Source organism: Delphinus delphis, chromosome 3 (assembly GCF_949987515.2).
Source record: "Delphinus delphis chromosome 3, mDelDel1.2, whole genome shotgun sequence".
Taxonomy (NCBI): Eukaryota; Metazoa; Chordata; class Mammalia; order Artiodactyla; family Delphinidae; genus Delphinus; species Delphinus delphis.
Window position 1 is genome coordinate 159,220,940 of NC_082685.1, and position 14,234 is coordinate 159,235,173.

The following is a 14,234-nucleotide window of genomic DNA, read 5'->3' on the forward strand; positions in this document are numbered from 1 at the left end:
GAAGATAAGTCCCAGAGAGGTTTTGCGGAGTGGAGTTAACTATAGAGAAACCAGCTGGCTTCGGGGTGCATACAACCGAAATCCGCGGTTGCAGCAACTTCTGCACGAGAGGTGTCCTTTGAGTCCTTTCTCCTACCGCAAGGGTGGAAGAGCACGCCCGCCACAGAACGTGGCACCAGGGTTCACTAGGAGCAACCACTGCAGGAAACGATATTTACAAAGTCACCAGAACGGTTTCAAATAAACCCAGATACTCCCTGCAGGAGGGAGAGGGCGAGGAGGGCAGAGGGAGGATGCAGGTTCCAGAGGCGTCTGTTTTGGGGGCTCTGGAAGGTCGGTGAGAGTACCTTTGAGGGAGAGGGCGCACAGGGCTGGAAGCGGTCTCCTGGGAGCGTCCGTTAGTCCTCGGGGCCCACGCGACCTTCCCCTCGACCCCTGCTTAGCCGGCTCGGGCGCGCCCGCGGCGTCAGTCTCGCGACCCCCTTTGCCCTCGCGAGTCTCGCGTTCGATCATCCCGGCCCCTTCCAGCCCCGCGCCGCGGAATCCCACTCGCCCATCCAGTAACGGCTTCTGGACCCGTGGCCTCCGACCCTTCCCCCTCTCCTCCACCCGTCCCCCCCGCCCCCGCTCACAAGAGCTGCAGCGCCGCGCTGCTTGGGGAGGGGTAATCCGCCCCGGAACACACGTGAGCGGCCCTGGGGCGGGGTCGGCGGAGGCGGCTGAGGGATTTCCCCCACGCCCCCAATGCCGGCCCGCGGTCTCCGCACCTCCCCCGGGGTTCGCACCCGGCCCTCCACATCCCCATTCCCGGGAACGACCCTCCGCTCCTCCACACCTACCGCCCCGCTCCAGTTCCCTCCAAATACCTCCCCCCGGCCCATCCCCTCTGCTGCGCCGCTCCTCCCCCCTCCCCGGGTTTCCCCGGCCCCCGCCGTCGCCCCCCCCCCCCCCGCCCCCCAGCGGCCCGGCTCTCACGCGCCGCGGAATTCGGCACCGCCTCCATCAGAGCCGAGCCCGCGGTTCCGCGGAGCAGCCGCCGCCGTCGCAGCCGGGCCCTCTGCGTCCCCTCCCCGTCCCGCCCCTCGGCCCCTGGCGCCCCAGGCTCCGTCCCCACCCTCCTCCCGCCCCGCTTTCCTCCCTCCTTTCTTCCTCCCCCCTCCTTTCTCCCTTCGCCTGCAGCCCGAGCCGGGGGCGCTAGCCGGGCTGGCAGGAGGGCGGCGGCGGTGGCCCCACCACCATGAGCTTTGAGGGCGGCCCCAGCGGCAGTCGGCGCCGCGGGGAGGAGAGCGGGGACGCCGAGCCGCCCCCGTCGCCTCCGCCGCCGTCGCCAGGAGAGCCAGCCTCGGTCCCCGCGCCCCCGCGCTACCTGCCACCGCTGCCCGCGCCGCCCGCGTCCCCCGAGCGCCCCGCGGGGCCAGACGAGTCGCCAGCGGAGGTGGTCCCGCGGCGCAGCGGCGCGGAGGAGCTGCCGCCGGCAGGGCAGGAGGTGGCCGCGGCAGGCGACTCCGGGGCAGGTCCGAGGCGCCTTCCGGAGACGACGGTCCCGGAGGCGGCGGCGGGGAAGGAGGGCCCCGGGGAGCCGGAGGTCCGCGCGGGTGGGGAGGGAGAGCGGCGGGGCTCCAGCGACCGGCCCGAGACGCGCTCGGTATGCAGCAGCCGCAGCAGCAGCAGCGGCGGCGGCGACCGGCGCTCCGGGCACCAGCACCAGCACCACCAGCCCATCTGCAAGATCTGCTTCCAGGGCGCCGAGCAGGTAAGGCCCGGCGGGCCCCGGGCGCAGCTTGCTGTGGGGTCCGGCAGGGCTGGGCTGGCTCCCGCTCTCGACGGCGCCCTGTCAGCACCACGGACAGCGCCCGCCTCTGGGTTCCTGGGCTGAGCGGTTGCCTGGCGGCTCCTGCGCGTTCCCTTTTCCTTTCCTGTGAAAGCAGATACAATTGTCCCGGTGGCGAATAGTGTTTGCTTTGGGCTACACTTGATTTTTTCTACCTGGTTTTGCAGTTACACATTCCTCAGGTGTTTTAGTGTTAATGCCATAAGTATCTCTTGTGTGAATTCCTTGATGGGTCTGGTTTATACATAGAGACAAACCTGTATTCCTTTTCTACAGGTGTATCGTGAGGCAGATAGTCTTAGAGGACAAACAGGGGGTGAGTCATGTCAAAACCAAAAAGGGCAGGGTCTTTCCTTATTGCCCATTTTGGTGACTCAATATCACTGAGGTGAAAAGCATGTTAGAGTTTTCATAAGAGAACTAAAACTACTTTGACCTTGTGAAAGAAAGAAACACAATTCTAAAATTATAAACTCCATTAGAGGTGCATGCAAACTTACATGCGAGTAATCACGAAGACAACAGGGATAATACATCTCTCTTACAAAATGTGTGGTCTGAGAAAACATTAGGTTTAATATTTTTTAAAGTAAGGAAATTGCATAAGAATATGAAGGCTTTCAGGAATATAGTCCCCTAAGTCAATATTTATGATGCCACAGTTAGAAAAAATAAAAGCATAATGCTATTGCAAGCTACTTTCTGGGATGGCATGCATTTCTTCTTTAGCAATGATTAAGAATAACTGCAGAGGAATTGCATCTGACCGTCCACTTAAAAGTTATTAAAGAGATTTAATAGTACAGCTTTTCCCCTAGGGTATTGGGAGCTGTATCCTGCAGATATTTCGTATGTTGGTAGAACATTTATGTCATAACTCTAAGTAATATCTTTGAAATAGTTTTAAGACTTTAGTTGCATTCCCACCAGAGGTATGAACATTTAATTTCATTTTCTAGGATAGAGTTTGATGCTTGTATCCTTCTGGGTAAATGGCTTTGAAAGAAAAGAAAGCAACTGTTGGCTTTTTAAAATAGAGACACAATATATATTCATACTGAGTTGTTTTCTTTCCAGGGGGAGCTGTTAAACCCCTGCCGATGTGACGGGTCCGTTCGGTATACACATCAGCTTTGCTTGCTGAAGTGGATCAGTGAGAGGGGTTCCTGGACCTGTGAACTCTGCTGTTACAGATACCATGTCATAGCCATTAAAATGAAGCAACCTTGCCAGGTAGACATTTGTGACATTTTTTCCCCCTGAAATAATGTTGCTAGACATGAGAATATTTGCATATGCTACTTAAGACATTTTATGCAAATCACACTAAAACCAAGATTTAGAATTTGTAGAGATGTGCTTTGAGAAATCTGTGACATTTTTATCTGAGAAACTCAAAAGCCATTTTTATTCAAATGTTCTCCTTTATTTGTTGTTTATTGATGAAATTATACCCATCCTTGTTTCTAAAAGGGCAAGTTGGTACAAATGTCTTACACTCAATTAACTCAATTTTATTCATTAGAAACGTTACACAAATTATTTTGTTAATTTAAGCATTGAAACTCTAAACGGGCTCCATTTACAGAAAATAGATGCACGTAAAGCAAAACTTTACTAGTCTGAAAACTTTGGTTGAACCTATTAGTTCTAATCTGAACAGTCTTTTTACTTAACCAAGCTTTCTTTTTCATATGAGTTTTTTTCACAGTTACATTTTGCCTACTTTCATTCATTGCTCTGTTCAGCTACATAGTGGATGCAGAAGTATTCCCAACAGTTACTCTCAATAATACTACCGAAATTGTATATATTCTTAAAACTTTTAGTGCATAATCACATAATAACATAATGCCCATAACCCGACAAAAGCCCATGGAAAAATAGGCTTTTGGTTTTTTTTGGTATAGTGGAACGAATTCAGGTTCTTGGAATAGACTGGTGGGATGTAAAATAATATTAAGAATGACATCTTAGATTAAAGCAGAATAATGTGTAGTTGATGAGATCTGACAATGATATGGGACTGAAGTTCAGCAGACATAAAAGAGTAGGTTCAAAACACAGAGACGAAGGAGATAATGGAAGGAAAAGGAAGAGGGACTTAAAGTTAGGAGGGAAACAGTGATAAGGTCTAGTGTTCTCTATTTCTATTTAAATTACCAAATTTAGTTTGCATTGAGCAATAAAACAGGTGAAATTGTTAGTGATTGCAGAAGGAATCTGGATGCTGAATTAATAATTTAAATTTCATAGTTTTTAGTTTGTGCATCCTTCATATAGTTGCAATTAATTTGCATCTCTGATAGTCACCATTTAAGGCATGACTAGCAGGTATGAAATGAAAGTATGAATTTTCTCAAGCTGATCTCAGGCTTATAAATAATTTGGAAAGAAGATGAATAACTAATGTGGATGAATGATGTTATCATGGTGAAGATAGGCACAAACCTGACATATTTTCTCAGAACTGCTAATTGATTGAACTACTTGGTATCAATTTATTGATCCATCATAGTTCTCTTGAAAAACAGAGGGAGACATGTCCAAATACCAGAATATGAGTAGTATAATTGAATCTGCAATAATTTTATGAATAGAGTATGTGGAGATGAGAAATGGAGAGCTTTGCGGCTCCAGTGAAAAGTCCCATGAGAAGTGCTATGGTCAGATGTTCAAGATTGCTAAATATTTCAAAAACTTTAACTTATGGCCACAATATATTAATTCACTTGGGCTGGTTACTTCTGAAGTAAATATAAATAGGTCCTTGATATAATTTTAAAATAGAGAAGAGACAAAGGGTTGGGGCAAAAAATACTAGTTACTAATTCTAATCCTATAGCAAAATGAGTTATTACTGTATTTTGCTTCATTTAAAAAAATCAATAATCATTTTAACAAAAACAGTTCCCGAAGTGTGTATATGATATGACCAAAAAATCAAAAGAAAACAAAAAGCAACCAAAAGCCAAAAACTAACCTGGTATTACTAATACATTTAAGATTAATTTTATTATGACATATGCAAAACCTGCTGTAATCGGTAGACTGATCTGTTTGTTGCAGTGAACTGCAAAATAATATTTAGAAACAAAACTGATATGAGTATGATGATGGTAGTTCAGATCATGCCTGAGAACATAACTTACCAGGACTGCATTATACGTTTATAAAGCTCAGGACACTTAATGAACAGAAATCAGTTATAAAATCCAAAGTGTGGATTATTATACCTAGGAGTAGTTTATTCTCAGATAAAATGTGACTGATTGTCTGACATTTCTATTACTGATGACCCAGAAACTGAGCATTTACTCTGATTTTTGGGTTTCTCCCTTGCTGGTGTGAGGCTAATCAGATTTAGCATTTATCATATTCGTGCTTTTATGGCATGGCAGAGATCCGTTTCCTCATGGCACAGGATCAAACAGGAACCATGTTATGACCCTCCCCTTCACTTTCCATATCCCTTTGTTCTAAGTATAGAGCCCTCCCAGAGCTGTGAGTGGGTGGTTCCTTGGACGTTCAAGAGAATAATAAACATTTACCGAACACTTACTTTGTGCCAGGCACTGTTCTAAGTGCTTTACACATAGTGATACTGATATTTAGTCTTCAAAATAAACCTATGAGGTAGAGAATATTATTATCTCTATTTTATATGGAGGCAAACTGAGGCACAGAATAGTTAAATAACCTCTACTAGGTGCATATCTAGTAAAAGGCAAAGCCAGGATTCAAACAGTCTGGCTCCGAGGTTCATGGTCTTAGCCACTGTGCCCCCACTGGAAAGTGTTCTTTTCAACTTCCTTGTAGCCATCCTGATGTGTCTGGGTCCACCACGGCTAATCCTGTGTTATGCTAAGTCAAGCAGGAACTGGTTTCAGCCTGAGTCTCTTTGAGGGTCTAGAAAGGCTTTGACTATCTATTGCTGTATAGTCAAACTACCTCATATACTTAGTGGTTTAAACAACAACCATCATGTATTATCTCTTAAGAGTCTGCGGGTTGACTGAGATCAATTGGGAGGTTGCTGTCCACATGCGGCATCATTCAGAGTTTTGACTGGATGGGAACATGCAAGGTGGCTCACTCATTTGACTTGCTGTTTGTGCTGGCTGTTGGTTGGAAGCTCAGTTGGGGCTGTCAGCTGGTTACTCAGTTCTCTTTCCATGTGATTTGGATGGCTCACAACCGTGATGATTGGGTTCCAGGAGCATAAAAGAGGAAGTTGCAGATCTCTTAAGGCCCAGCCTTGGAAGTGACATGCCTTTATGTCTGCTGCACTCCCTTGATTGAAGCAAGTCACAGGATCAACCAGATTAAAGAGAAGGAAAAATAGACTCCACCGCTGGAGTCTGCCCTTCTTTAAAGGGAGTGGACCTCTTTAATCCACAATAGGAGATAGCTTCTAAAATGGCACTCTTTACCTCTCTGGTCTTTACATTAGGTCCTCATCAGGTCCAGGTCAGTCAACAGGCATCACCATCACTTCCCTCCCAGGGCTCAGAAATCAAGAAGGTTAAAAAAATGTATGGGAGTTTGACTTCATCAGTGGTGCTTGATGCATATACTAAACCACTTTCAGAAGTGGTTATTGCCATGACGTACCTCTGGGTGCTCAGAGGGACATGGGGACAGAGAAGGAGAAGAAGAGCTAACCAGGAAGCAGGTGTGTGTGAGGAAACCATGTTGCACTGTGTCTAAAACCTTAGTTTTAGACACAGAATTCTAATCTCAATGAGAATTTGGATCTAAATCTCCCCATTTTGTGAGATTTTAGTGATGATTAATCTGTTTAATCATGTTTAATGCTTAAACACGACCCAATAGAAAACTGATGTATCCTCTACAATATATTTAAACCTTAATTACTGTATCATTAGCAGTAGGAGTTAATTAAGACATTAGAAATAATTAACATGCATTTACGTTCCTACCTCCTTGCAGAATCTCTTTTATCGATTACCATATTCAAGATGATGCATTAATGATATTTTAAGAGTAAAAGCTAATTCTGTTTTGAATCTCACAGTATGGTATAAAATAAGTGCAATCTAAGAACCTATAAGATCAAATTTATTTTGAGATGGTGATATTTTAAACTAATTAAGCGAGTATATTTAGGGTTATGAATGCTTTCAGTACTTTTTCGAGAAATAGAGATGTTTGAAGAGATGACATTTACTAGATGAAGTGTTGTACGGGAAACTTTAAACTTTTTGTAAGGGATGGACTATAATGCCTAAACACAGGAAAATAGAGCGTTCACGGAAGGCAATAGCTGTGTTACCGTGGACGAGTTACTTAACTATTTGTGCCTCAGTTCACTCATCTTTAAAAGATAATAATGGCGCCTGTTTTATACGTATTTTGAGGATGAAATACATACATACCTATGGAGTGCTTAGAATAGTGCTAACAATAGTAGGTGTCATTTTAGTGTTGGCGCTGATGATTTTTACTTGTTCAGTCAGCTAGCAGATGGGGACCTTCATTTGCTCACAGCAGCAGTGCTCACAGGTCCCCGTTATCTCCTTCAATCTCTTGTCACCAAAATGAAGTTAATGACTCTTCTTTCCATATCATTCTTTATCTCTGGATATTTACTCCCTGCTTTTTCTAGGTGAGCCCACCTTGGTTTCTGACCAAATTTGTTATTGTAAATAAAGAAGGAATCAGCATTTAAAAAATCAGATGTAGGGCTTCCCTGGTGGCACAGTGGTTGAGAGTCCGCCTGCCGATGCAGGGGACACGGGTTCGTGTCCCGGTCCGGGAAGATCCCACATGCCGCGGAGCGGCTGGGCCCGTGAGCCATGGCCACTGAGCCTGCGCGTCCGGAGCCTGTGCTCCGCAACGGGAGAGGCCACAACAGTGAGAGGCCCGCGTACCGCAAAAAAAAAAAAAAATCAGATGTAGTGAGCTATAATGATCTCAGCACATGGGAGCATATTTACTCTCCAGTCGTCCCTCCCCATGGGTCTTCATTGGAGTCAGCTCATAAGCGGAGTTATGAGATGCTTTTGCATGTGGCCAAGCACAAGGCAGCGCTCTTCGGCGTCACTGGGTACCGGTGTGTGTTTATGCTTTGGAAAGGCCCCTGGTGGTTGGGGTGTATGTGAGTAAAGCAGGAGGTTGAAGAACCCCCAGAGATCCCGGGCAAGGGGCAATCGCAAAGGACACAGGCAGGTAGTCCAGCATCAGTCACAGCGAATCGTGGTGTCCATCAGCTTTTTTTCCTCCTTTGTTACTCAGAGCACCAGAGGAAAGGACTGGCAAGGGACTTGCGGAGTAGGGACTGAGACTTGCAGATGGGCCACCTGTCTTTGCGGATGGTAGAGCCCTGGCCATCTTTACCAGCCTTTAACTTTTGTATTAGTCTTCCCCTTACTGCTTTTCCTTTAAACTCTTAAAATGGGCAGCAAGTCTTCTTACAGCAGTGAGAATGACTGGAGAGACTCCTAGGAAGGAGGGTAGTTTTCATTTTTATCCATATTCTTATCATGATGGGGTTCATCATGATAGTTTTGAATTAGAGAGGAAGTTGGCACTAGGTAGGTTCACCTTGGCTACTGTTCTAAGGTGCAGCTTCTGAACCTATTTGTAAAGCGTTTATAGAACTTTAATGAAATTCTTGAGGGCCCTCTGATCATTATTTTCCTAAATAGGGCTCTGTCATGAAAGGGGTATTTCCTTCTTCAGAACTGATTAAGTTGTTCTCATGACATAGCTGATGCACTAGAAGAGACTGACAAATCCTCATTGAAAATTGACGTGCGATTTTGAAAGTGTGTTAAGAAAACGTCAGCGCATGACAGTGTTGCATGCTGTCAGTTGAAATACTTCAAGGCGTTTGTATTTTATGGATTAAGAATGTCTGCATACATACAGCCTGGTTGAAGTGGTAAAGCCACCACTTTTACTTCTCTAACTGTTGCTCTTATAGGTTTGATAGCAAATGACAAGCAGAGGGGAAGCTTTTTATTACCATGCCTGAATAACTAAGGAACAATGTTAAAACGTAGTATTTAAATACATGTACTGACATATTTGATAGGTAATTAAAAACGTCAGAATTAACAAAGCACACATCACGAGGCAACTCTCTGGCCTTTGAGGTGATTTTTGTTTCATTTGCTTACTAATTCTCAAAACACTCAAATCTGCATTTTACTCACTAGAACAGATTAATGATCCTCTAGTGAATAAAATATGTAAATTATACTTTGTCTACTACTATAGCCATCTTATTTACTGTATAGACCATATGTACAGTGATTTTACAATTTGTTTCAAAGCCAGATGGTTCTGAGATGGTAGTAAAAAAAAAAAAAAAAAGATGGGGACCATTTAGGGCATCGTGGACTGGTGTTTGCTTTTATCCTTTATGCAGAGAGGATTGGGGCTGATGTGGTCCCGATGGTGATAACTCTCCAGAACTTTCTTCTCCACATGTGTTTGCTTTTCTACATTCTTTATAGCTCTTTTTAAATGTATTTTCCTTTCGACGGCTTTCTCTTCTTTGCTCTCTTGGCCTCTCCACTCAGCTGCCTGTAGAAGAAAGGAAGATCTGAGTGGGATAGATTTTGGAAAAGATTATGTGACACAGCTCAATGTAGCTTGACAGTCATTTTCTTGGTCACTTTGTGGGTATTCAGTGAGTATTTGTGGTATGAATGAGTGAATGAATACATGAGTCAGTGTTTTAGAAAGGTAGAGAGAATCATGGGGGTCATGTTCATATTTCTGCAGTGAGAATATGACTTAAGGAAACAAGTTGCATTTACCGCTCACCCATTAGCCATCTACTGTCAATTTTCAACTTGTTCTTAAATTGATCTGATAATTCTATTCTGAATCTGCCTGGAAAAATATATTCAGTTCTTCAGACCACAGGAAGAAGTCTTAAGAGCAGGATCTATTTTTAAAAACCTAAAATAAAAAAAAAAATGCTTCCAGTGAGACATATCTGCTCTTTTCAGAAAATAAAATGTCATGAGAAAAGCCTCCATGAATGTGAAATTACCCATGTGTGACACACTTGGTTTCTTGAGGTTGTCACTGGTTGAAGGATTTCATCTAGCATTTGTTCAGAGAATTTGAATAATTTGTTGGAAATTTTACTGTATGATTGAAGATATAGATGAACTGCTAGGAATGTCTACTGGGTACAATATTTTTGATGTGAAATCTGCCACTGGGCTGAAAACAAGGTGACAGATTTTTTTTTTTTTTCAATGAGCAGTTTGTACAGCTGCAACATAACTTCGAAAATGAGTTTCCACTGGTGAGTACAATACTCCAACACAGGGAAAGGCAGCAAGAGAACAGACTCTTTATCCCTTACTCATTTCCTGCTTTGTCTTGGCGCGTGGCTTTGCTGTGATGTGACTGATGTTTGCTGAAAGGATTGGAACAAAGGAAACTCAGCTTCCTTCTATTTTTGGACCTTCTAAGAGTAGAATGGGATGACTCTGAGGGCACAGCTCGAGTGCTTCCGACCCTTCAGAGTGGCAGGGAGGGGACGAGATAATCACCTACAATTACAAGTAAATGGATGGCAGACACTGAGGACTTGGCCAAGAAAAACTGCACTTGTGGCTTGTGCTTTCTGTATCCTTGGACATTTGACAGCTTCTTGCCTGTGCCCATAACTCATAATTCAACAGCTGTTCTTATGACTCAGCCAAATGAAGTCCCACATGAGTAGAGGTGGGCTGGGAGCAGTCCCGTGGGAAGATGTGACAAAAACCTGGAAGCGTTTCTGTGTAGGTAAAGTCGATAAGAGAACTTACTGGGGAGATATTTCTTATTCAGTCCTTCCTTTAGGTGTATATGCTCTGAAAGCTGCTGTCTGAAAACCTGTTTTTTTCTTCAGTTTTCATCTCTTTGACATAGTTCATTTTGACTGATGACACCTGGGCACTGTATCCTTAACATGGTAACAGAGTTCCATTGCCCTAGTGTGCCTTTTGGTTTCATTTCTCATTTTGGCATGCTAATTATGTGCAAGTGGCCAAGGCTTAATTTGGGCGTAGGGGGCCCTCCTCATATGAACGGAGCATCAAGCTCTTATTTCGGGAACCCTCTGGGCACTCCTTTGTTATATATGGACGTGCAGTTGTGCGCTGACACTTACGTGTCATGGCTCCGAGGTACAAAATAGTTCAGATAAACAAGGAACTATTTCAAGAAATATATACAGGCTTGCCTTGGTTTGTTCAGCTTGTTTTTTTTTTTAAAAAAAGATTTTAAGAAGGATAACATCTCTCACAAATATTAGGGGATTTTACTTATTGTGAAAGAATATTCCAGAAGCCACGGGAAAGACTTTTGCTCTTTTCTCCCCCCGCCCCAGTATTAACTTCTTTTCTGTGTTACATTTGCAGATTTTAATATCAGTATGTATGTAAGTGCCCCCTCTATTAATTTAAAGGAAAAAAAATAAAGAAAATTAAAAAAATTTTACCAAATTTTGGTAAAATTAGTTGCAATCTTGAGAGTAGGGTAGTAAAGAGCGCAGGATTTGCCAGGCATACATTGAGCATTCAGTATTTCTCTTACCCTCCTTCCACCTCTTTCTTTCTTTTCTTGACATACCCGTATCTTTTTAGTGGGAGCAAGTAGATGGGAGGTTTCCGGGGGAACCTCCAGTTCTTTGGAGAGAAAGACACAGTGAACAGGGGTGACAGCCCTTGCCCACATTGTGTTCTCTAGGACCAACAAGCATGCCCAAGTGCAAACCTGGAAGGTTAAAGAAAATCTTGAATGAAAAATCCCTTTCAATCCCCTCCCGAACTGTCTTTCTTTGCCTTTCATACCACAGTAGCTTCTATGAAAGGCATTTTCAGATCTAGACAAGACTTTTCGGCAATTTGAGAAGTAGTAGAAAGAAGTAGGAAAATGCTAAGCCAACAAAATTACAACTAACTGTAGCTTTGAGTGACACATGGTCCTTAGACTATGGGGGGAAAGACACTGAAACCTCCTTGGGTAGTTTAGTGAAACGTGTAAGGATGGGTGAGGAATCTCTCTACCTCCTGTCTGCCTCTTCTCTCTGACCTACACCCTACTAAGACTGAAGATAGTATATGTTACATAGGAGGAAATCTGAGGAAGAAATACGTTACTTTCATTTTGGACATGATTAAGCTCTACTACAGTAAACTCTAGGGGAAAATTGTCAAGCATTCCTTGAATTGCTTGTGGGGGAAATTCCAATGCCAAGTGATGGTGAATGCGTGGAGATTATTAATATAACAGGGCATAGCGTTGGATGAATATGTGTTTATTTTTCGTTTAGAAGATGATCTTACTCATATCAAGGGGTAGCCTCAAAATATTTCATCTTTTTTCTCCTACTATAAATCAAATAATCAGTACTTCTTTATCGATTATTTTTTCCCTGATCAATAAACCACTACCATGTTGCAGGCACTGTTCTAGGTTCTAGAGCGCCAGAATTTGTTAAAACAGGCAAGACCTCTGCTTCTAAATTTAAATTCTTGATGATAAGGGACAAACAGTAAGTGAACAAACTAGGTAATTTTAGATTATGTTAATAATTCCAGTGGAAAAGAATCTGAGTGATTAAAAAATGGAATCCTACAACGAATCATGTGATACTGGATTAGAGGTGGGAACATCAGTATAAACTCATGTTTTGCTTAATATAGATACAAACGGTTACATATGGAAATATTTTTAGATCTGTGCTTGTGCATGGGTTAGTATACACACATACATTTCCTAGCTCTGTCTATTGGGAAGGCCTAATAGTAACACCCCAGTAACAATAAGTTTACCTAGCACCAGATCTTGGTTTCCAAAACCATTCTCCAATAAAAAGAACCAGTCTCATACAAGGTGCTATTCTTACACGAGATGAGACTGGAGTATCTTGCTCCAGAAAGTGGAGTGCTCAAAAAGACAAAAGGATGAGGCATAGCAAAGGAACATAAGAGCCAACTTGAAAGAGCCCCCAGTGGCTAAACCAGGAGTGATTTGAGCAATGAAACAAATAATGTAGTTTTGGGTTATAACCTAAACTCTAATATGAACATCTATGAGTGCATATTGTTATAAATAAATGACTGAATGAATCAGTAAATGGGGGAAATAGACAATCTCCCTTACAGAAGAATTCCAAATTATTTATTTATATACCGTCCCCTCCAGGAGGTGGACCTCAACTCGCCTTGGCCCTTGAGTGTGGGCTGTACTTGGTGACTTGTTTCCAAAGAGTAGATTGGTTACAGAGTGGAAAGTGGGGAGAGGGAGTAACTTTACAGTGGAGAAGCCTGGCAAATGCTACCTAAGCCTGGTGGCCAAGTTTAACATTATTGGTGATGTCATGTTGATACTGTATGCCTTCGGTATGATGTAATGAGACTACTTTATCTCTGTGGTCTTCCCCCTAAAACTCCATAGCCCTAGTTTAACCATGAGAAAAACAGCAGGTCAAACCAAGTTGGGGGACAGTCTGCAAAATACCTGACCGGTACTCTTCAACACTGTGAAGAAAAAACAAGGAAAGTTTGACAAACTGTCACAGAGCAGAGAAAGCTAAGGAGACATGATGACTAAATGTCATGTGGTGTCCTGGATGGAGTCCTGGAACAGAAAAAGGACATTAGGGAAGAACTAGTGAAACCTTAGTAAAGTGTGGAGCTTAGTTAATATTATAGTAACGTACCAGGGTTGGTTTACTAAGTTGTAAATAAATGTACCTTAGCAATGTAAGAGGTTGACAGTAGAGGAAACTGTGCGCCGCATATATGGGAACTCTTTGTACTATCTTTGCAACTTTTATGTACATCTAAAGCAACTTTAAAATTCAGTTTCTTAAAAATTAAAAAAAAAATTTATTTTTTGTATGCGCTGTGCGGCATGTGGGATCTCAGTTCCCTGACCAGTGATCCGACCTGCACCCCCTGCAGTGGAAGCACTGCAATCTTAACCACTGGACCGCCAGGGAAGTCCCCCGTGTTTTGTTTGTTTGTTTGTTTTAAAGGTATGGGGAAGGCTAAGTGTATTTAGATAGAAGGGGTAGGGAAAGTCTTTGAAGAGATGACATCCGAGCTTAGATCTAAAGACTGATGATGATTCCCCTCTGAAAAAGCTCTTCGAAGAGCATTCTGGAAGGGGGAGCAGCTAGACTAAAGACTAAGTAGGAAAGAGCTTGTTGCGTTGAAGGGAGTAAGAAGAAGTCCACGAGTGAGTAGGAGTAGGAGACCTTGGGGAAGCCGGGATGCACCTTACCACGGAGGCCATCGTGAGGGAGGCGTGTTTCACTCTAGGAGCAATGGGACATCACTGTAGAGTCTCAGGCAGAGGAGCAATATAATAAAAGTAACAAATGCCTTTGGTTACCTTGTAAAGACTGGGTTGGAAGGAGCCT

The 14,234-nt window shown here is 43.6% G+C and overlaps 1 protein-coding gene across 1 annotated transcript in view; it reads left to right on the forward strand.

Moving 5' to 3' along the window:
- Window positions 1–1,208: 1,208 nt before the first annotated feature.
- MARCHF11 (membrane associated ring-CH-type finger 11) overlaps window positions 1,209–14,234 on the forward strand; it is a 118,317-nt gene continuing 105,291 nt past the window's right edge. Inside the window, exons 1-2 of the mRNA XM_060007102.1 lie at window positions 1,209–1,753; window positions 2,909–3,064. Of these exons, the coding sequence (XP_059863085.1) occupies window positions 1,238–1,753; window positions 2,909–3,064 (672 nt within the window). The 5' untranslated portion in view covers window positions 1,209–1,237. The remainder of the gene's footprint in view (window positions 1,754–2,908; window positions 3,065–14,234) is intronic.